This window comes from Ammospiza caudacuta, chromosome Z, assembly GCF_027887145.1.
Source record: "Ammospiza caudacuta isolate bAmmCau1 chromosome Z, bAmmCau1.pri, whole genome shotgun sequence".
NCBI lineage: Eukaryota > Metazoa > Chordata > Aves > Passeriformes > Passerellidae > Ammospiza > Ammospiza caudacuta.
The window spans coordinates 67,548,833-67,572,696 of NC_080632.1; the positions used below are offsets into that span (position 1 = coordinate 67,548,833).

The 23,864-nt window shown below is 36.8% G+C and overlaps 1 protein-coding gene across 1 annotated transcript in view; it reads right to left on the reverse strand.

Moving 5' to 3' along the window:
- FER (FER tyrosine kinase) overlaps nt 1-23,864 on the reverse strand; it is a 145,100-nt gene that overhangs the window by 101,373 nt on the left and 19,863 nt on the right. The window contains exons 5-9 of the mRNA XM_058823321.1: nt 16,111-16,294; nt 13,065-13,202; nt 12,114-12,233; nt 6,260-6,382; nt 2,664-2,853 (exon numbers count right to left, since the gene is read on the reverse strand). Coding sequence (XP_058679304.1) covers nt 2,664-2,853; nt 6,260-6,382; nt 12,114-12,233; nt 13,065-13,202; nt 16,111-16,294 — 755 coding nt within the window. The remainder of the gene's footprint in view (nt 1-2,663; nt 2,854-6,259; nt 6,383-12,113; nt 12,234-13,064; nt 13,203-16,110; nt 16,295-23,864) is intronic.

The window sequence follows — 23,864 nt, forward strand, 5'->3', positions numbered from 1 at the left end:
GCTGGGGAACAGGCTGTGTGAGAGAAAAATGCCCCAGAGTCTGTACTACCTCTCAGCACTTCTACCGTGTAGCTCAGGGGTAAGGACTTCTCCAACATCACAGGCATCAAATCATTTAACGATCACCTCAAATCCCTTCTCAGAAAGCAAGGACAATATCAACACCATCAGGCATGCTTAGCTCCTGTCTTTTTTTAAGTCTAAAAGCTGCTAGAATTCCTTACTGAGGTGCAGGAGCTTCTTCAGGTCTGAAGGGAAAAAACAGCATAAGCAGCAGAATGAACAGGGTCCAATGCAGGCTGCAGTAGATCATGACCATCTCCTTTCTGAGGCAATATGTGCTGATCCCAAGGCAGCCTCAGTACCAATGGCCTGCATGTAAATGCTGTATCCTGTACATGTAAATGCTGAAGTTGACTTAGCTGTGCAAATAAACATGCCTGTTTTCAGTCCCATTCAGTCTCCTGCACAAGAGAAGGACTTCCACAACTGGCACCCAAAAAATAAGAGTGCAAGAGTGGCTTAGCCCTTCTGGCAAGCTTTGCCTTGAAGCAAGGAAAGTGGTAATTCTGCACAATTTATTCTTCTGATGAATCTTAACATATCACACTTAATGACAGGTCGTCTCTTCAAGGTAGCTTGAAAAATCAGCATTATTTTCATAAAAGGTGAAGGCACTCTGAACTCTCATATAACACAGGCCAGATGGAACTGCATAAACTAGAGCAAGTTACTTAAAGTACACAAACCATGTTAAAAATGAATGTTAACATTATCTCTGGCATACAAATGCATACCTGATTTATTTTTTGAAGTTGCCTTAACAGTAAATTTTACCTACTGGTTTAAAAAATAAAACAACAAAAATCAACATTATCCTATTTCAACTTACACAACATCACCTTAGTGTGTTAAATATTTCTGCCTCCTTCTGTACCAACTTCCTGATTCCGTTGTACCTTCTCCCTGAGAAGCTGACCAGACTGCCTCTCATCATTAGGCCCTTTTCTAATTGCTCTCATGGCTTTTCTCTGCAACCTTGCAATGAGTTAAAGCGGCAAGATTTTGTAAATGGTGCATCCTGCGGTAGTGGAAGGTGTTGAAAGGGGTTGGAACTAGGCAATCTTGGAAGTCCCTTCCAACCCAAACCATCCTATGGCTCGGTTCGCCCTTCCCCTGCCCTCCTGCAGAGGCCACCGTGCCCTGAGCACAGAACCAGCCACCCTGTGCCATCTGCCCTGGGGCACAGCGGGCCCATCAGCGGCTGCACTGGAGGTGATGAGCCCTCTCACCTTGAAGGTGACGCTGGAGGTAACACAGTGCTGGCAGCGATGGAGCTGCTGTGTCTCTGTCATGTTGGCCCCGTGTAGGCCTGTGCTCAGCACACAGGATTATTTTCTCCCACTCAACGAAACAGAGGTTTAGACACCAGAAAGCAGACTTCAGTCACCTTGAGCTGAAGGGGAAGAGTACCACTCTTATGACTAGACTCATCATCTCAACTAATACTAGCAGACACTAATCACTAACACTACTACAGGATATGGTATTAAGTAACTAACAGGATAGCTTGCACCAAAAAGACTCCAAGCCTCCTAATCTTTTGCAATCATTATCCTGATCCTTCCTGTCTCTTCATCTTTTTGTACTTTTTTAAACTCCTTCTAGGTCACGACAAGCATAAAAGCTTTGTAAAATAATGTTTTGTACCAGTGTAAATGAGAACCATCTCATAGTGCCTTGTAAATATTAAAACGCAGTGGAAAAAGAGAATGCTGACAATCAAGTATATTTGTAGAATGGGAATCAAACGGTTCCACAAATAGACAGAGGAAGAAAAACATCTCTCCCCTCAGAAATAACTATTTAATTATCATTTCACAGAGCTACTGCCCCACGGGCCAAAAAGAATGTGAGGCTAAACCTCAAAGAAAAAAAGTCACAAATATCTCCAACATGTCAAAACTAATCCACAAAGGCAAAAACTGTTTGCCCCTTCAGTAAACAGGTACTGTTTGTTTGCCTTTTTACTTGACCTACAAACTCTGCATATAGATGCACACAACTGAGAGAAGGAAGTCACAGAAAATATCAGCAAAGTAAGGTACTTATTTAAACTATATGAGGTCTCATCAGACCAAAAAAAATCCTTTTAATTATTAAGAGCATGTAAACACTTAAAAATAAGTTGTAAAGAAACCAATGTTCATTTCTGTTTGAGACAAGAGTAATTACAGTACATAACATTAATTTTTCTCAATTAGATAACATGTGCAGCAATTCCAAGAGCTTTTGCTGTTAATTTTCTACATGCAACTGTAAATTTATTTCTTCAACACAGCCAAGGAAATTACCAACAGCTACGCAGTCACATATACTAAATCTATGTAAGGGTTAAGACTTTTCTTTGTTAAACAGTGTAATGAAAATCTAAGCATCAAGTGTAGAGAAGACGAATCCAAGTCCTCACAGACAGATTGTTATGCATTACTGACACTTAAAAAGAAAAAATATCATGCAACTGAACTTCTTGTCCAAACAAGTCCCCAGAAATGCAACGTGAAGCCCTTTCACTTGAAATCACCTCAGCTTGATACTCTGATCCCAGGTCTGAAGTACAATGGCAGGGCTACACAATTCAGTAAAACAGATGTAAAACTTACCATAGAAGTCACTGATCTGGCATCTTCTTCGTAATTCACTACAGGTGGTGGCTCTTTCCCATCATTCTCTTGAACCTTTTGTTCCAGTAGTTCTTTCTGGGCTGCAAATTTTGCCTCAGAGCATCTTAATTGCTGGACTGTTTGCTTAAGTTCTTCAAGCGCTTGCTTTTGGCTCAGCAAGAGTACAATACTGCAAAGAATAATAAAAATTTAACAATGTACATGAATCAAAATAGTCTATTCGCTTCATAAAATCTGGGGAGAAGAAAGCATGACAACTCCTCAACATAATCATTTATTCAAAGATGAAGCAACTCTAGAAAATTTTCAAAGCAACAAGATAATAAAAGCAAACACTCATTCTCTCTCTCTATCACAAAAAATAATGTTTAATAAATATAGGTAGAACTCCTGTTTTCATCCACTTTTGACTGAATTGATAAACTCTGGGGCTCCCCCTCCCTTGGAGAATAAGTAAATTTTAGATAATGATTTGAAGTGATGAGAAATTCACTCCAATCAGTGTAGTTGTTGCAGTAATAATTTGCAATATTAAACTCCCCTCACATCCAGTATGCATTCATATGGCATCACATAAGAGGTGTCTGTTTTTTCCTCTGCACTGTAAGTATTTCTGGACTGGGTTATAACTGTCTTATGAAGCTAAATAAACGTATCTTTATGAGGAGCTAAAAGCAACTTTTCATCTTCTGCTTATTTTTATAGTTCTTCTCTGAATACCACTTAAACTCGTGAATACTTGAGACAGTTGAGATTAAATCATATTGAAGGACACGCACGTAGAGTATCTGCAGGTACCCAGTTGACTCTATCGTCCCAAACAACTACCAAAACCAAAGACTGACAGAAGCTGCCTAAGAGACACTATCACTCACAGTATAATACAGATACCCTTATAAGCACTCAACCAGTGCCCAGTAATATGTGGTCTACAGGAGATGCTGAGTTCTCACAGTCTACAAGAATAGATAAAGGAGGTGAATGGACCAGAACTATGAAGAATGAGGACCATATGAAGAAAAATCACAGTATTGTGTTACTCTGTATCTTCAGGATAACCCCTTGAAGACAAGCCCTCTGCAAGCCCTACCCTTGAAGAAAAAAATAAAGGCAAAAGTAGTTCATGCAGGGATTGATCCTTCACAAAGTGATGCTCAGTCAAATGGGTACTCAAATGGGTTTCAAATAACAGGGGAACCATATGTCATAAAATCCTCTTTGGCAGGAAAAGATACAAATTATATTGATACAGGTGAATATTACATCAAGTCAGTAATAAGCAAAACTCCTCACTATCAGCAAAATCATTGTTCATCCAAAAACGGTAACTGTGAGGTATGCAAACACAATTCTCAAATCTGAAACTGAGATTTGGCATAGACTTGCACATATTTAAATGCATCAGAGAAGCAAATGAACAACTATTTTGAAGTCATCCTGAAGATAATGTGTTTTCATCTGGTCTCCCTTATGAGAGAAAAAGGACATCACCATGTGAAAACAACAAGTTTCAACCATCAGCAAGGCTTTACGTGAATAAACACTGGCTGGGGTAACATCCCCAAATACAGAATGGTCTCAACTAAACAGGACACAGCAATAACATGACATAATAATACCCTGAAAAGTCACTCATAAGATAGTCTCTTTCTGAACTGTGGCAATATGGATTACAATCTGATTTGGTTTCCCAAATCCAACTTTCAGTGCTTGCCACTCCAGTCATGCATGAGGAATTAGAATCTATAAAATAATTTGCTTGTGGCTTGCATGAGTGTAAACTGCAAAGTTCTTATTGCTAGTAATAGCTACAAGCAACTTCACAGAGTGACATCTTTTATGAAGGATCCCCGCAAATCACAGCTACATGTGAGAAAGTGGTAAAAAGGTGTACTAAACCAAAACCTTATTCAATATTCAATACGCTATCATGTTTTAAGGGCAGTTGGTATGCTTGACATATACATATATAAATAAAATACAATTAAACATTTTCTGTGTTGAAGGTGATATCATCATTTGAAGATAGAAAAGAATATTAGTGTGGGGACAATAGTACCAAGACATTGTCATAAGGTATGACCTTATGCAGTCATTATTAAACCCAATGCTACAGTTGGACAAGATATTTCTGGGGACAGTAAACATCCTGAAATGTCCTGATCAACTCTGCACTGCAGCTAAAAGGTGAAAAGGGAGTTTGCTGGAGGCAGGCATGATCAATGACAAATTAGAACAAGGATGACTTCAGGAAAGCCTTCACTGTACAGCTACACATCTAAGCCAGATTCCCCGCCTTTTAATAAGAGAAACAGGTACTGGTGCAATTTGAACTGAAATCATCTTCTCAATATCACAAACATCTGCTAAAGGATCAGTCACAGAAGCCTTCACACAGAAAGAAACACAGAAAGTGACGGTCTAAACTATTTTCAGGGAGTGATAACTCGTAATAAAATGATAGTGAGGGGAAAAAACCCAAACAGCACCCCATTAAACTCAGCTACTTCAAATATAGTTCATCCTTTAAGTAGCATACAGCGAAGAAGACAGGTCAAGAACCAAAAATTGGAAAACACACTGTGAGTGCATGTGAACTTCACCACAGAAAGGACACAAAATATCAAAGTATCTATTTAAAACACTGACAACAGATACATAAAGTTTTAGATGGTAATTAAATGTTTCATGTGATGGAACAATGTGATACAATGTTTCGTGTGACAAGATTCCATCAACAAAGAGCATCAAGACTTTTACAGTAAATGAAGGATTACCTAAAGGACTTGCATTCCAATTCACTACTGGTACTGTAAACAAATATTTATTACCAAATTAGTAAGATTTAAGATTGATTGCAACAAGAATCAGAAAAATATCACTACAGACAAAAGGTTTCTTTATCTGTTGTACCGACAGCAGTTTAGAAGAGTATGTGAATATTTTTTCTAACCAAAGGTAGAAGAACTAAATACTTAAAGATGTTGTCCAGGAATGATTCTTTATAATAATGTTTTATTTATGGTGCACTAAAACACTCACTAATGTTTCACCTTTGGCATTTACTATGCAGTACTACAGGGTATGAGATTTACGTACTTTACATTTACACTTCTGTAAAGGAAATGCAAAGAAGAATGACCTTAACCTGACAAGCTGCAAACATATTACTGCATAAGAAAGTCTTGCACAAGGTTCTGAAAGCCTTTCACAGAATTATACCTCCACAAGGAATTCTGCCAAACAGAGAGGCAACTGAACTCACTCATCTTCTTTGAGCAAGCTGAATTGAATTAATGAAAGGTCCAGCTCTTGAGCCAAAAGCTCTTGCCAAACCATGGCAATTACATTAAACTTATGGAGCTGCACAGCTCTTCAGTGAGTTGGGGTCTGCAGTGGGCAAGGCTTATTTCAGAGACAAGAAATTAATTTACCGTTGTTTTTTACAGTAATTCCTAAACACAAAGGCAGAACAAGATTAGTGAAGATTATTTCTTACTTAAGTTTTAGGAATTGCATTATAGACATTTTTCCCCATCAAACTATTGTATTTTGAAATTTAAATTTCAACTTACTCAGATTTCTTTTCACATGTCTTAGATGACTCTTCTATTTTTTTCTCTAGTTCCAAAACAAGTTCCTCTTTGCTCAGAAGGGTTTGCTGCGTTTGCATAAGTTCTTCTATTACTGTTTTTAACCTGTAAACAGATTTCAGAAACCCAGCCTGTGAATGCATAAACTGTGTACATTGTAATCTTTTTCCTGAAGACGTAAAAGAGCATTATTTTTTAGATTATGTTACTCAGTGTTTAGTGATATTTCTTTTTTTGTGTGGCTGGACCTTCACGTTGCTAATCTGTATTGTTAGAGATTTTGTGTGAGCCTCTGTATACGCACAAGGTTACAGAATGATCTCCTGTCTGCAGGTTCTCTTATCAAGAAAATATTTTTCCAGACTATGTGATGAGTTCCATGAATTAATGCCTTCCTAATATATTGCTAATTTGTGAGATGCTTAAAGAAAGACAAAAGTGTTCTGACTGATAAAAAATGTGTTAAATAAATACACAGAATCAGTAGCTGGGTTGTATTTACTTCTAGAAATAGCAAAAGTACAAATAATCACCTTCTGTTGTAATACTGATTGTATCTTTCTTTACAATTATCCTTTTCAGGTTACAATCTCTGGTAATGGTTAATTAAAAGTAAAGTACAAAACCACTCAATACTAACAGAGAAGGGGTATTACACTTTAAAACTATTACTAACAATTCATAATTATACTGGTAAATATTCCAATAACAAAAAAAAAGTTCCATGAACTTACAACACCGTTTGCATTCTAAACAATGCATGTAAATGGCTTACATAATGACAACTTCTAAAATGTGTATCAATCAAGATTGTTAAATCAGAACAATCTCTTAAAGATAAATAAGCATAAACATCTTGTTTCCTTTTTGTCATTTATCTATACATCTTTAACTATCTTAATTTATTTTCCCTATATTTTCAAGCCCAATTTCAATAAAATTACTGAAGTAAAAAGTGGAACACAAGCAAAATATATGTAGCAATTACCATTGCACTGATCTACTGCCCAAAACCATTCCAGACCAGGGAGTGGTACACCCAACTCTCTAAATATCTAGGAGGCATATTCCACATGTCCATATATGCCAAACTGAGTTACTTGATTCTAAACACTGAATCAAGTCCTCGCTTCCCAATATATTTTATACAATGTTGATTATATATGATCTGTACCCAGTCGTGTACGTTACTCTAGGAGACTAGAACCACTAAAAAAAAGCCATAGAGTGAATGATGAAGATTTATTTCCCAAAAGATAAACCTTCCACATGTGTTTGAGATAAGATAAATACTTAAAACATTTCCCTCACGAACATCATCACAGCTCTGCTTTCCATATACATTTTATCAGTTTTAGGCTGTCAAAATCTCTGTGCTGAACTTCTCTATATTTCCTTATACTGGGTCTCCAACTTATTACCAACTAACTTTTTTATTTTAATACTTTGCTAAAGAAAGTAATTTTAAAAAATTTAACTGCTTTTTAAACAGCTTTCTAAACAAAATTTTAATCAATATTTTATTTGCTTAACAACTGATTTACAGGAAGCACATGTTTTATCTAATGATCCAGCATCAACAGTAATGAAATTAAAACGAAACTGATAAGACTTCATCAGTAGAAGGAATGAGTATGCAGATACAACATCTTTATTATTTCACCGCTTCAAAAATACTAGATGTTATATTTTATATTGCAATATCAGATTGAAACATTAAGTTGATGTAGTTCTTCCTGAAACTTCTGAGATACTTCAGAAAGATTTTTATTTATCTTAGGGAAAAGAAAAAGAAGCTACCAGGTACACCAAAACTACTTGCCTCCTTGCACTTCACATCTATTCTTTGTTTAAACAATAACTTCCATTCAAACTGGCTACAGCTGACAACTCTGCATCTGTCTTGTATCATCTTGGCCCTTGTTTACCAAAGGAATTTTCTTGTGGTGTTGTATATGCCTTATGGATACAATCAGTTTACAGAAGGGTTACTATGACTTAACAGTTAATCACTGGAACACTTGAAAAATCACATAATGCCCGTGCCTAGAAAGCTTCCATTTCTATTCCTTTAGTTTTAAGCTCTGTTCTGCTGCAACTATCAATTAAAACAAATGCTTGATCTTAGAGAATTCATATTTCAGAAGAATTGGACATTACTATGCTCATTGATCAGCCTTTAGCTGAGGTTGCTTCCTCTCAGCTTTTAACGCGTCTCTTCAAAGCATAAACTCTTACCCTGCTACACTTTTCAGAATTTCTCAGTACTATTCAGTGACATCTATGAATACTAATCAGGAGACACCACAACTCATTCTTTAGAAAGGTTAGCTAGTCAACGCTGACTTTTAACTACCTCCCTTTGTCAAAATTTTATTCATAAATATAAGCTCACCTTAAAATGTAAAAACCAGTTTTCTCATCATGCTCCCTTAAAATACACATTGTTAAAATGATTAAACAGTTATGTAAGCAAAGCTGTCATTTTTCCATTGCATAGTCAATAAAACAGCTGATTCAACTAAATACTATTGATTATATATATAATGTATAATCAATAATTATATTGATTATAAATCAATATAATGTTCTTCGAATGTTTTAAATGTTTTTGTAATAAATCCGTCATGTGCATTTATTTTATTTGGTAGATACTGAAGGTAGTTTTCCTCTGCAGAAACATAAAGCAGCATTTTAAAGCTCCAAATCCACGATTTTAATGCTGAAGATAAAAAGTCAAATTTCTATTGTTTCGTCATGTAAAGCTGACTTTTTAAAAGTCATCAACTATGGATAAATGATGTAGTACACTTCTCTTGCTTGCAAATTTCTCATCATACACCGCTGACAGAAATACAGGTTTTTTGGCTGCAGTGGCTTTAAGGCAAGATATCTAAAACACAGTTAACAAGAGCTATGAGTAAAGACCAAGTTACCAAGAACTATAAAAAAAATGAAGTGTTCTGACCTGCATTAAAAAGCAAAAGGACAAACAGGATAATAATAAACAGTTTTTACAGTACCGTGGGACAGTGGAGCTTCATATATAATCTGCACTCCCTACTATATTCATAATAACCCAAATAAAAAGACAGTTTGAAAAGTGACAAAGAATGCTGATCATATAATGTTACTTGAGGTAGGGGGAAGGCTGAATGTGAAAAATAAAAAAGGATTATTCTGGACCTTATGACACTCCATACCGAGGCTGTCATTTCAATACATATGGAAATAGGCAAATATGTAGTGAGGAAAAAATAATCCAAAGCTTTATTTATGTAGAGAATGGAGCATGGATCTAAAATGACCACTACCACTCAGAAATGAAATCTTGGAGATACAGTTGGTGATTCCCTGAAAACACTTGCTTGATGACCTGCTCAGGTCAGAAAATCAAACCGAATGCTTCTCTAGGATTTGTTAAAACCAAAGCAGAGCAAGAACACAGAAAACCTTGGAAGGCCTCCCTCTAAACTCTCTATCTGGATTACCTGTGAAATTCTAGTCATTCATCTCAAAACTAATATAGAACCTTGAAAATATTCAAATGAAGACAACCAGACGGATAAAGGATGAGTAAGCTTTGTGAAAGGCCAGATTAAAGCTAAAAGATCACTCTGAAAAAGAGATCACAGAACAGAAGTTGAACAGAAATTTACATTATCATAGGCAGAAAGGAACAGATTGTTTGTCTTCTCTTCCAAAACAACAGATTAAGAACCATAAAATGGAAAAAGATAAGAGCAGGTTCACAAAATAGAAAGTTAATTTCTGGAATTCCTTGACCAAAAATTTTATGGACAACAGACACTTTTACACACTGAACCTGACTGAAAAAGATCACAGAAGTACTCCCAAGGATATTATAAACTACCTCCACAGCCATTAAAGACATTTATCTCAAAATATTTCAGAGGTTAAAATTATGGGAGGCTGAGGAATTAGCATTATATGATCATCCTGGCTTTGTTCTCTCAACACTTTTTCCCAGTTATCTAACATGGGAATGAAGAAAGTTGAGTGTCTCTCTTTGGTCTGACCTACCAGGGCTTAACTGTCTTTCTCAGAACTCTAAATATATACCAGAAAGTGAACAACTTAATGACAGCAACACGAAAAAGGGCTACCTGATTTGTGTTCCAGAAATAATGCTACACCATAAAATTTCTCCAATTTGCAGAACCATTTCAAGTGGATGAATGGTTTGCAAGAGAATACTATGTAAATTGTACTGAATATATATATATATATATGTAGGTAAATATCCTGACATACATTTATAACAAAATTATATACTTCATCAGAAATCTTAATTAGAAAAGCAAGATTTCATCTCTTTTATTTAGATATGCTGCTGTCATATTTCTAAACAGTTGGATACAAAAGACAAGCCAAAGACAGAATTTTAGAAAAAATTTAATATTCCATTTAAAAAGGAGGCTTAGTATCTATATATTTCTTGCTGCTGTGCTTAAGTACATCAAGATGTACATCATCTCAGAGTTTAGGCAGGAATAATCTCAATACAATAATGATGCAGAATATATTAAAAAGAGAAGCATGTTTAAAGGAATTGGGGGGGTTTAATTATCATGGGATCTTTTCATAAGATAAAGCTTCTTCATGATTAAGAAGGCAGATACTTCATATTAAAAAATATTTCAGTACTTACCAAGGGAATAGATTTACAGAAAGTAATCAAATTATACAGAAAAAAAAGAGAGGATTATTAACAGCCTTAAAAAGGAATTAATAAAATCCCGAGTTTCTGTCATGTTGAGAAAACACGGGGCTGGAGAGTAACCTGCAGAAGACACTGCTATATGTTTACATTTGAAAATATTTCACACTAATTTTGGTTTTCAGAAAAGCCTACAAAAAATAATGATCATAGTTTGATTAAGGAAGTGAAATTAAAGAAAAGAAAACTAAATGCAAAAATTCGCACAATATGTCATTGATGTCTTATTTGCATCAGTTTTACTTTATAAGGGGAAAATATTTCAAATAAGTTTCACATGAACTGAAATACAGTAGACACAGCAAAAACATCAACCAATGAAATTCTAAATTTCCCATTTTTAATGCACGATTAACAGTTACAATCCCACAGATGACCACGCAGGACCATTTTATGTCAAAAGTTGAGGCCAATAATATACAAATATAATACTCTCAGCAGTCGATTCATTCCCCATAACAAATGATTAAAGGCGAAATTGGTAAAAGTAATGAAACTATTTAACTAGGAAATATATTAAGAAAACACAGAGAGGTAGTTCATCACCCCATATAGCTAAAAACTGTGAAACATTATACAACTGCTACATCTGTGTTACTAAGTTAATGTACTCTAAAGGTTACAATAATGAAGCACAATCTCCCTTAGAAAACAAAAGCAAACACTTGAAAAACAAGATAAATTTATTCATGAAAATTTTCTACACGGTGATTTAAATCACTGATCACATAACTCTACTCAGTGATTTCATCAAAATATTTTGCTGCTTCTTCTAGGGTAGTGAATGTGGAAACACTTTTGGGAAAATGAACCAGCACCTTCCCAAAGAGGAATCATCATAGATTTGGGGCATTTTATTAACTGGCACAAAGAATTGCATACTTTGAAAATAAGGACAAGTTTTTGAGGAGACTAAGGAGAAGGATTTTGTGCAAAGAACAGTACAACCAGAATGGGAAAGAGTCTGTACCCTGAAAATACTACACATAGAAATTGGCCCTTAAAAATGGAGACACAGCCATGCAAGGATCTAAGTGAGCATAGATATAACACAGAATAGCATTTCCAAAGGATGAAAGATTTGTAGAGACTTACATGACTTGCAAACTTTCTGCTGTTAAATTATTCCACATGATCTCATTAGCTTGAAGGTTTTCATTTTCTTCTAGTAAAGATGTATCAAACTCTATTTCTTGTTCGACAACTTCTGATGACCTAATTTAGTAAATAATTGTTATCATTTAAAAATCAACATGTATCTTTGAGTGGATCATAGAGCAGATCATTAGGTTTTGAAGTATTTCATTAACTAGATTATAGCTAAAATTATTTATGACATATAAGGATAGATAGCAATTGGATACATATTCTTTTTCCTGTAAAAAAACCATAATTCTAAAGTCTCATGAGATAAAACACACTACAGTTCTTTGAATAAAGTTCACAGCAAAATCAAGACTCTCAAAGACTATCAATGTGAACAGGTGCCTGTTATCTGCTTCCACCACAAACCTGCACATGATGACCATGAATTAACAGATAACCATAACAAGAAGAAAACAAAAGAAATCTTAGAGCTATTTTTTCATACAGTAAAACAGAGTAATAGTTCAGTAAATGGGAAATACACTTTTTAATACACGCAGAGCATGTGTTATCTGCATGCTCTGAAGTCTCAACCTGCAATAACTGCAGAGTTGACTTTAAACTAGAACAAGTTTAAACTTTAGCCCAGAATGCAAATTGCATCCAAATAAACAGCAAACTGGCTCACATTGAGTCTAGACTGCAATGTGTAGTCTGCTGTCAGTATCAAAGTCCTGGCTATTCTCATGTAACTGGAAATTTGTTTTTCTAGAACCAGCCAAACAGACTGTTCAGCCAGCTTTCTGTATCTGCAAAGTAAAACAATTTTCAAATGAGGATGAAGTTTTACAAGAAACAAGGTAAAAGGAATCAAACAGAAACAAATTCCTCTGAGCACTTAAACAGTTGGAGTTTAATGCAGTGTTTTCTCAAGAAGAAATATGAGATTAAAATGCTCACCTGTGAGTATCTATGAAGTCATTATACTCAGAGTTAGGGTCTATCTGTTCCACGGAGGTCTGGATCTCTTTATGTACATTCACAATCTCTTCTGTTACAAGACTGGTGATTTCGCTATACTCATCCAAGATCCCTTTTCTAGAAAGGAAAAAAAAGTCTAGTGTATAATATGGCACTGAAGGCACCGATGGCATTGAAGATGCTTCAAATTTTCTATTTGTTGTTTTGACAAAGTCTTGTTCCAGCTGGCTTAAAAGGGAAAAGTATGACAATATATTATTCAAAGAAACAAACAATCTATCATCTGAGGACTTTCTTCTACAGGCTTAGGCTGGCTCTTAAGACCATGCTCCTTCTGTTGATCTCAGTGCACCAACACACAGCATAGCTAAACTAAAAACTGGAGAGATTACAAGGAAAGGGAATGTATATAGTTCAGAAAGGATGCTCTTCTTCACAGAGGACTTGCCACACTTGTTATAACCTACACTGAAAGTGAGAAACAACCTATCACATTAAAATTTCAAAGGTTTTCTAAACTTCAACAAACACAACAAAGGACTGAATCAGGAAAAAGGGCAGCGCTGGGAGCATCATCAACTGCCAGAGGCTCATCCTCAAAATGCCTGCTCCACCTTTTATACCCCTGGAGGTCCCATCAGCCAACCCTGGCCCCTCCTGAAGTCTGTCTGTCAACTCTTCTTCACCATCTACTGGTGGAGACTGCTTTCTTGTAACCTGACTGAGGTCATGTGTTGTCATGCAACAAGCTTTTCCATTCCCAAAGGCACTATGCAAGGGGCACAAGTGCACACCCTCCCTCCACATGACCCTGACAACCAAGGCTGTCCAATGGCAACAATACAGGAAGGAAAAGGGGACTATGGGGAAAACAGAGGGTGACCAAACAAACTACTACAACATAACCATACATCAACAAAAACTTCTCCTAACATACACACAATATTAATCTCTTAATCGTGAGAGCCAATCATCACCTTACCCATTCATAACACTGAAGGTTTTCATGTTTCATGGCAAAATATATTCTGGCATAAGGCAAAATGATCAACAGAAATGTGTGCATTTCCTTTCAACACTGGCTTTCCATCTTGTTCTAACTTTTTTATGTATATTATTCGTCATTCAGACAAAAATAGGCATAAATCACAAGTAAGCATGCATTTACAAGAGGAGAGAAAATTAACCAAGAAGTTGCTGTGAGAAAGTACAAGCCACCCAACCTTGTCTTCATCTGCTTTCAAGAGTGGGAAAAACCAAGTGGAAAAGGAATGGCAAAGGAAGAGGTGGTATTGTGACACTACTCTTATTTAATAACATCCAGTGACACACACTCAGAACACCCTCCTATTCTCCTTAACTTTCAGTTTTCCTTCATCATGTACCTTCATAATTATTTCCTATTTCATTTTTATCTCTGATAAACTTGTTAGCTTGCCAGGACCTGAAGCATGGTGGCCACTCAAAAAACACTGATGAATTTTGGCTAGTCAAATATGCAGAGGAAAAAGTGTAAATGCATTTTTTCTGGATAAGATCTCAAGTTGTGTTTGCTCTGTAAAAAGAGAATGGTGTGAGAGGATTTTTTCAGTGCACTAATTCTGAGCAGAAAGCAGGCAAGAGAAGGCATTAAATCTTGTCTTTTTCTGAGAATATGTGTGAAAAAGTTCCAGAAAATACTTCAAGGAGTGTAATGAACAGATAGATAAACATCAACAATAGCAGTGCCATATCTTATAGAATCTATATCAATTACAATAACAAAAAAGAGGAAAAATATCATCAGCAATATTAATCTATACTTTTTCAGGTCTAAAAAACTAATTCACCTGCAAAATTAGGGTTATTGAGGAAGATTTGCTTCACAGAGGTTGTAACACTAAGCTCTACACCTGAAATCAGCATCTCTATACGAGCACCAAAAAAAAGTTAATATAATAGAATCATTTTCCAATGCATTCAGAACTCACAAAAAAGTCTATGTAGTGAAAAAAGTATTTTCTACAGGTTATTACTCCAGGAAGAGTAAAGATAAGTTCAATAAGCTCTTGTTCCATCATAAATTTCCTCAGTTAATTATTACAGCTCGTGATTCTAAAACAATAACATGAATTAGAGCACACATATTTAACTGTAGCCTTTTGCTGTGATCTTACATATAAAATTAAAATGACCATACAGGGAGTACTACAAAGCTTTACTTCAATACCAGCCCCTGAAACAAAAAAATTAAATTGTTACTGCACAGGGAAGCTAATGATGCCTGCACCATATAAAGTGTGGAGTCCCCAACTCTCCCTCTGTTCCTGTGCACTGAAATAAAGATGAATTCTGAATTCAGAACAGGGAAGACAATGAACTAAAAAAGAATATTTCACATCTAAATTAAGAACTTACTAAAAAAAGCTAACCACCCCTTTTTTAAGCTAAGACAAGGAGGCAGCATGGTGGTTACAAACCAGAAAGGAGGGCTGAAAGTCCTCACTATCTGTTGTCAGACATCACCACTTTGCATGTACTCTGTAATGAAGTAAGAATGATCTTTTAGGAAAGAGGTCACAGTATTTCTAAGGGGAGACTCCTTACAGAGAGATCAAGTTTACATAATTCTGTTAATCCTCCCACCCATACCATTAACTATGCATCCAATTGTGGCGCCTCCACAATCACTTTCAAGACAGTTGGGCAATTTAAACCAAACTCGTTGCTGGTGGAATTTCATAATAATGACTACCAGAGAGGCAACAAACTTGCTATAGTCTATAAACTGAAGGAAGTCATGAGCTCAAACATAAACACCGCAGTCAATCTGTAAGAATTTATAAAAAGATGGTGTCTTGTTGATAGGCTTAAGTGAGCACTCACAACTACTGTATGTATCAATTGGACAGACTTTTTTCAACTGTTATCTCCTGATATTTAAGTAATTAATCAGAGTTTCTTATTTTCACTTATTCTCAAAAATTAGTTAGAATACTACACATAGAAATTTTACAAGTTAGAAATATTTAAGAATACATCTTACAGGGCTTTAATCATTTCTTCTTGCATCTTCTGTAGTGAATCAAGTAACAGAGGAAGTGTAGTATCATAATATTGGTGCTGATGTAATTGTGCTCCTTTCAGCGCCAACACATACTGGTTATGCAACATATGGAGTTTCATAGTGGCTTTTTCACACCGATCTTTGGCTTTCTCTGTCTCCTTTCCTGAGAGAAAACAAAACAAAAATGGTGATTTAAAAAGTATACAGGCCTACAGATGACACATCTGGTAAATTTATGTCAGGTTTTCCTCTTTATCTGCAGTAATTTCCAAGGTACTTCTATGAGGAAGGTAAAATCCAACCACTGCCAGATAATTAGTATGATCAAATGTCTAGGTTTTCTAGTTAATAAACTTCATAAGAAAAAAGGTTATTTTCTTTGAGCAGAAATGTAAGAATTTCTAATCTAAAAGTATATAAAAACCACAAGTATAAAAATAATACAATATCAACAACAAAGAAATCTCGGATTTCTATCTCAAAGCTTTTCTTTTATTTGCAAAATCATATTTTTAGAAGAGAAAGCGATGTCCTCCTATACTAGATGCACTAAAATTATTTTTTTGTATTCAAGCATTCCTATTGCTACCTATAATCCAGATAAAGCAATGATGCAGTCAGTCCACATGAGCAGCTGAACCCTCACACTGTTACTCCTGCTCAAAATGCCCAGCTTCTCTCCTACACCCTAACATTCCCCTATCCTGATCAAGATTGGCTCTACAGCCCCAGCTTTGTACCACTGAGACTGGAATTCCTCAAGTTCAAGCTGACAGGACCAGCTGAGAGTTGAATTGCAGAGCTACAAGGTATTTCATGAGGTCACCTATTCCATTCTTTACCACAGTAACTGCACAGCTACGTGAAGTATGTTATCAACACTTTTTCCACCACAAATCCAAAATACAGCCCTGCAACAGCTGAAGAAAATAACCATAACCACAACACACACATAAGCTTTTAATGACATCCTTGCTGTCTTCTTGATATTTACCAAGTATCTCATTACTTTTTCAGGAACTAAGACCATTTTAAATTATTCTCATATCTGCAAATATCAAGCATAGAGTCACAAGTACCTGCACAGATAAATATATACTACCTCAAGCAATCTCATTCAGACTACTGCATTTCTTAGAAACTTAAAATAATTTATGTAAGTAAAAACACGTCTACTACCCATCACAAAGCAGCTGAGAAAAAAGAAAATGTAAGCATTCATAGCTAAGTGGCAAAACAGCTACTTGAAAGCAGACCTTGAAGAGCTGTGTCATATAAGGAATACACAAGGGACTGTGAACTCAAATAAATCAAAACAGAGCAACATTAAAGGCACACTAAAAAGAAGTTGAGGGAAAACCAGTAACAAATCCTCTTTCATATACATTGGAGTCAGCAACCTTGTCAGAAAAAGTAAACAACAGTCACCATATAAAAGGAGCTGGTACAAGAAAAGATTTTGTTTTTGCTTCTGTGATCACTACCTCAGACCTTCAGAGATTTCCAGGATGAAATATTACTTCGTGAACGAGTCAAAGAATCTCTTTTTTCTAAGCTGTCAGAAAAAGAGGCTGTTGCGAATAAATGAAATGAGAACAAATTACGAGGACTGGATGGTGCTTAGCTTGGAAACTTCAAAGGTACTTGAGAAAGTTTATCTAAAATATTATGATTAGATTATACAGGAGGAAGTAGGAACTCAATGGAGTGTCCCAGGAACATCAGCTGGACTCTGATAGATGAGGTGATGAAGACAATGATGATGATGCTGTCTGAAAGTAGCAATCAGGGAAACCAGATGTGAAGAACTGGAATAAAAGCTGTCATAGTTTGACACTGGCCAAATGCCAAGCACCTATCAAAGCTGCTCCCCCAACCTCCCCTGCCACAGCTGGACAGAGGGAAAATAATTTAATGAATAACAGAGATAGGCAGAGAGAAAATAAGTTAAGGAAGGGTTCTTGAGTTAAGGAAGGGGAGAAAACACTCCAAGGGCAAAACAGGTTCAACTTAAAGGTACAAGGTGAATTTATTACTAACAAAATCAGGGGAGGATAATGAAAGTCAAATAAGCCCTTAAATACACCTCTCTTCCCCCACCCCCTCCCTCCTTCCCTCCAACAGTGGAGGGTGACAGGGCGTGGCGGTTTTGGTCAGTCCATCACCTGAGGGGTTCTTCCACTGCTCCAGGAGAGGAGTCCTTCCCCTGTGAGGCCATGGCGTCCCTCCCATAGGAGACAGCTCTCCATGAACTCCTCCAGTGTGGGTCCACTCTCACAAACAACAGCCATACTGCACCTGCTGCAGCATGAACTCCCACCATGGGCAGACACTCCTCCCAAAACTGCTGTGGCAGGGATCACTCCAGGGGGTGCACTCCTCCAAGGACAGGCTGCTCCAGCCTGGAAGCAAGGGCCCTCTCTCCACTGGGTCTCTCACTGGGTCACAGCCTCCTCCAGGCATCCACCCGCCCCAGCATGGGCAGCTCCCCCATGGGCTGCAGGTGGATCTCTGAACTCCCTGTGCACCCATGGGCTGCAGGGGCACAGCTGCTTCACCATGGTCTTCACCACAGCCTGCAGAGGAATCTCAGCTCCGGTGCCTGGAGCAGCTCCACCTCCTCCATCTCCATTGACCTTGGTGTCTCCATATTGTTTTCCCTCCTCCTCTTCTCTGGATAGGAAAAAACTGTGTCCCCTTTGTTTTGATTTTCTTCTTAAATATGTCATCACAGAGTTGTTACCAACCTCTCTAATTGGCCCAGCTTTGGCCAGCAGCATGTCCATCTTCAGAGCTGTCAGGGATTGGTTCTGCCGGACATGGTAGAAGCTTCTGGCAGCTTCTCACAGGAGCCACCTCTCTAGCCCCCCACTACCAAAACCAGGCCATGCAAAACCAACACAAAAATCTTGAGAGGTACTGATTAAAACAACAGTAAATTATAGAGTGAATATTTAGAGAGGTGCACATGGGTAAAGAAGTTTAGTAATTTAAATGCACACAGAATGAGGTCTTGGGGTCAGTACTTCTGTCAGCAAGCTTGACAGAAATATGAACTCAGTGTTCAGCAGTTGCTGAACACAATGCTATTTAGCAAAGGAGTAGACTGGGTTGTTATGCTACTGATCAAATCCACTTAAAAGTGTGAAATCTGTTGACCTCAAGAAGAATATATCTGATGTGCAAAAGGTTTAGAAAAGGGCATTACCATCAAAAAGGTGGGAAACAAGACAAACACAGGAAGAGTTACTACAGTGAAGGGTCCTGAAGCACTAGGAGTCTGAGGAGAAACGTGTAAGGACACAGTTAACAGATCTGCACAACCACTTTCAATGTAAAAACCGTACATTTTATGAGATTATATGGAAAGAGTAAAAAGAAAAGACCTTCTTCAATAAGCACACAACTGACCTATGGTTTCTTCTGGTAAAAGTTATCATCAGCAAAAAAAAAAAAGAAACTTACATGGTTTAATAGTGAAGGGACAAGTATATGTAAAATAAAAATAAAGGAAAAAAAAATCCTGAAGAGTTACTAAGAACTAGGACAGCACTTCTGACTCGGAACTCCCTAGGTAACAAATTACCAAGAAGCCAAAGCACGTTTCTATCAGTTTGTACTCTCCTATGGCTCTCTAGACACTTGCTACTTCACACCACTGTCAACTGCATTTCAAACACAGATTAATAAAAATCACTTTAAAAGGATATTATGTCTTTCATTTAATTGAAAACAATACAACTGCTGACCTAATTTTGTACATGGAAGGTACAGATTTCTTACATTACAATTTATCTGAATTACTGTGTGCAACAAAGACAAAGCACATCTCCAGAGCTGTCACCAGAGAAGAATTTTTCATGTAGGTATGAATGAAACAATCCACTTTAAAAATTTCTGTAGAACTGTTTTGGAGAGATAACATTCACAAGGCTATCTTAAACTTTAGCCAGACATAGCAGGTTTTGTCTGTGGCATATCATCTAAACTTATGTTTCATATGGAGACTAATTCCCCCCCCCAAAAAAAAAACCCACAGTACTTATCAGTATTTATTTCTAAATGAAATATAGACAATTTATAAGGGAAAAAATAATCCAACACATGAGAATAACATCCCAGAAGTTAAATATCCCCAAATACGCATGTCTGACATCAGCACAACAACGTAACAGGAGGGTAAAATCCTATTTTCCTATCTGCCTTAGGAACTAAATTCCTCCTGTATGTACATTATTCCTGACCAGAAAACCTCAACTAATTTCAGAGTATCATACAGAAGTATCATACATACTTTTTTCAAATACAGTAGGTTACAGAGTCAACCTGGTCATCTTCAGAGTAAAACATAAACACCATAAGGTCTTTCTGGAGAAGGAAAGGTATGTGGAGTATCGGGAAATACTGGAAGATGACTGAAGAGAGTTTGGAAGGGAAAGGAACAGGTCATGTACAGTAGAGGATGAAGACTGGATGAAAAAGGAGAGGACAAACTATTGGAAGCCAAGGCTGAAATGTTTTGCTTGCCAACCCACACTGTTCAGGAAGCCAGAAGAGTCAGGCAAGGTGGTAGCAGAGGCAAATATGCTGCAGAATTTCTTGGGTTATTCTGTGTTTGCCTGTTCATACTCAAGCATCCCCTGGGTCAAATATTCTAAAATTATCTCCATATGTCATAGTTTAAGAGCTACAAGTTGTCTATGCATGTGTTTAAAAGACCTTCTTTATCAGTTTTCAGCTTATGAAATATTAGCACATCTGAAATCATACCATGTACCATCAGGCTTGTGACCTGTGAACTGCAGCAAACCATCTTCAACAGCTAAACTAAACTGAAAATTTACACTAAAATTATCAAATAACTCACAATTTAGTAATACTACATCTCCTTCAGAATAACTCATTAGCATCTAAACTATCTGATTTTCCCATCTGTTCTAAGGACTAAACACCTTTGCTACACATTATTCCTCCAAAGAACACCTCAACTAATTGTGACATAAATCAAATTATCATATTCATTCAACTTTAAATTAGAGCCTTATATTTAATTCAGGGAACATAGTTACAGTTTTATTTTCATACTGTAATTTATTTTTTAAAGTAGCAAAATAAAGAAGCAGCATACACAGTTGTTCTACATGTCAATTAGCACAGAGGAAAACATCCAATTTTCTATATCTCTACAATGAATTTCATAAATAGATATAATTATAATTCTACTGCCATCAGCTGTTGACAAAACTGTTTAATGTTAATAGAAACTGATGGGTATACAATATGTCACACCATAAACTGTACTGTGAAGCTTGCAAAATTCAATTATGGAAGTTTTATATTTACAGAGAAAAGGCTGGCATTCTTTTTCACTCATTCTGGAGTCTAGTATTCCAATTTCTAATAGAAACTCATTTAAGATTTTACTGCATACAGTACAACACAGCCATCCAGGAAAAGAATGTTTTAGTCTATTTTCAATTAAAAGGCAGATTTGCCAATCCCAAATTCTTGCAACCATAATTGTTAGACTCTTGTGGCCTAATAATCACCTAAAATAGAAGAAAAAATACTGGATAGGACAAAAAACTGAGAAAAATTTTAGCTCATAATGTTAATCTGCTTTTAAATCAGCATCAATGTACAGTCCAAATGCCTCAGGGAAGCTGACCTTAAGGAAATAAACAATGCAGACAGAGAAAGTTTTCACACATATTTTGGCTTTAAAAGAAATAATTATGCCAGTGAGCTCAGGCTTTTCCCCGTTTTCCCAGGTTTTCCAACTCCTTCCAGCTAGACCTTCATTCCAAAGTGATGACAAAGTATTCATAAAAGACTCAACAGAGATCATTATAAAGGCTTAGCTCACAACAGACAAACTAAATTTCTAGATTTATAGTCCTGGTACTGAAACGTGACCTTTGGCTTCAGCACACAATGAACACCATCCCATGCAGACATACCAATGACACAATATTACACAAGGCCAGTTTTTGACAATTAATTTCATTTATTTTCAAAAGGAGCCAATGACACATCTGATGTCACAATATATGGTTACATCCCTTCAACAGAAACACAGTGAGAAACCTTAAATATGCTAAAATTGTAGGAACAGACAAACAAAATGAAAAACAGGACAAGGTGACTATCTACACAAATAACAAGAAGGAAGAAAGTCTTTATACGTAAATAAAACCGTGGCTAAAAATCCACAGAAACTGAGGACTAAAATATATGTCAGGAGCATAACCATGTCTAGTTCAGGCACTGCAAAAAGCAAATCCATTCAAATTTCTGGGTATAGGTAAGTACAGGGAAGAGCAGCAAAGGCAATGTCATAAGAAATGTGGGCAGCAATGATGCTGCCAGGGGAAACCTGGACAGTACCAAAAGTGACTACAGAGATCTAGGGGCAGACATGAAAAGCACAAGGGATCAGGCTGTGTCCTCCTTAGTGCTGCCAGGGAAGAGAAAAGGTGCAAGGAGAGCACTGACAATCCAGGCTGGTAAGTAGCTGCAGAACCAGTGTCAGCCACCTGGGTCTGTGTTCCACAACCATGGGACCCTTTTTGCAGACCATCATCTGCTTGAAAGATAGGAAGCCCCTTCCTAAGCAGAGTAAAAGTATTTTTGTCAGTAAGATGACTGACCTCATTCAGAGGGCTTTAAACTAGTAACTACACAGGATGGAAAGGGTGACCTACAGTCCTGAGGAAGGAGACTGCTAAGGAAAGGGCACAGTAAGATGGGAAGGGATCAGTCACAAGGAAAACAAAACAGGAGGTGCAGGTAGGCAAGAAGATCCCTGCAAAGCACCAATTTGAGAAGTCACATAAATCCTTTACAGGACCTCAACATGCTGCCATGACGTTCCTGTGTATTCCTGCATGCAGTGTGGGTGATAAACGTGGTGAGTTGGGTGTCTGTGCACAGCTGTAGGACCAGGATGCTGTCAGGAATACGGAGGCAGAACCAGAGCTATGCAATGTAGAGTTCAGTCTCCTGGGGAAAAGCAGTCCAGGAAGTCAAGGAGAGAATTGCTCTTCACATGAGAGAGCAGCTGGTGTGCATGGAGCACTGCCTCAAGATGGATGAGGGGTGACAAAGGAGTGACCCAGTGAGTTAGGATTAAGGAGGGAACAGGTGAGGTCCCACAGAACACTAAGCAGCTTGGCTCCAGAGTTGCTGCAATCTTCTGGATTAAAATCTCACTAAGTATCACATTATTTGATTTCACAAAATTTTTAAATGGAAAAAGAGGAGAGAATCAGAGATTTTGCTATTTTTCTTTTTTCTTTTTTTTTTTTCAGGAAGTAACAATCTTCCCCTGAATAAGTATGGAAATCTTGAGCATGTAATAATTTTTAAGACAGTAAAAACCTTTCTTCCTCGGTTTGATTTAGAAACTTTTTTTTTTGTAAATACCAGCACTAAACTATAAAGCTGACAATGCATACAGTGATCTACAATGAATTTCCCATTCTTTATGATTGTAGTTTTTCAATAATTTTCCAGAACTGCATTTCTTTCCATCTACACATTTTTCCAGCATTTTCAACAACACAGACCATTTCTGAGTGTTTTGCTGTCTTTACATTTGTTTATCAATACCAAAAGTCCAATACAGTCACTTCCTTATTTATTTCAACTTTGGAGACACACCTTTTCACAGAGCAATATTTAATAGTGCCTGGAAAACAACACTCCATTACATTATTTGCTTACATTATAGT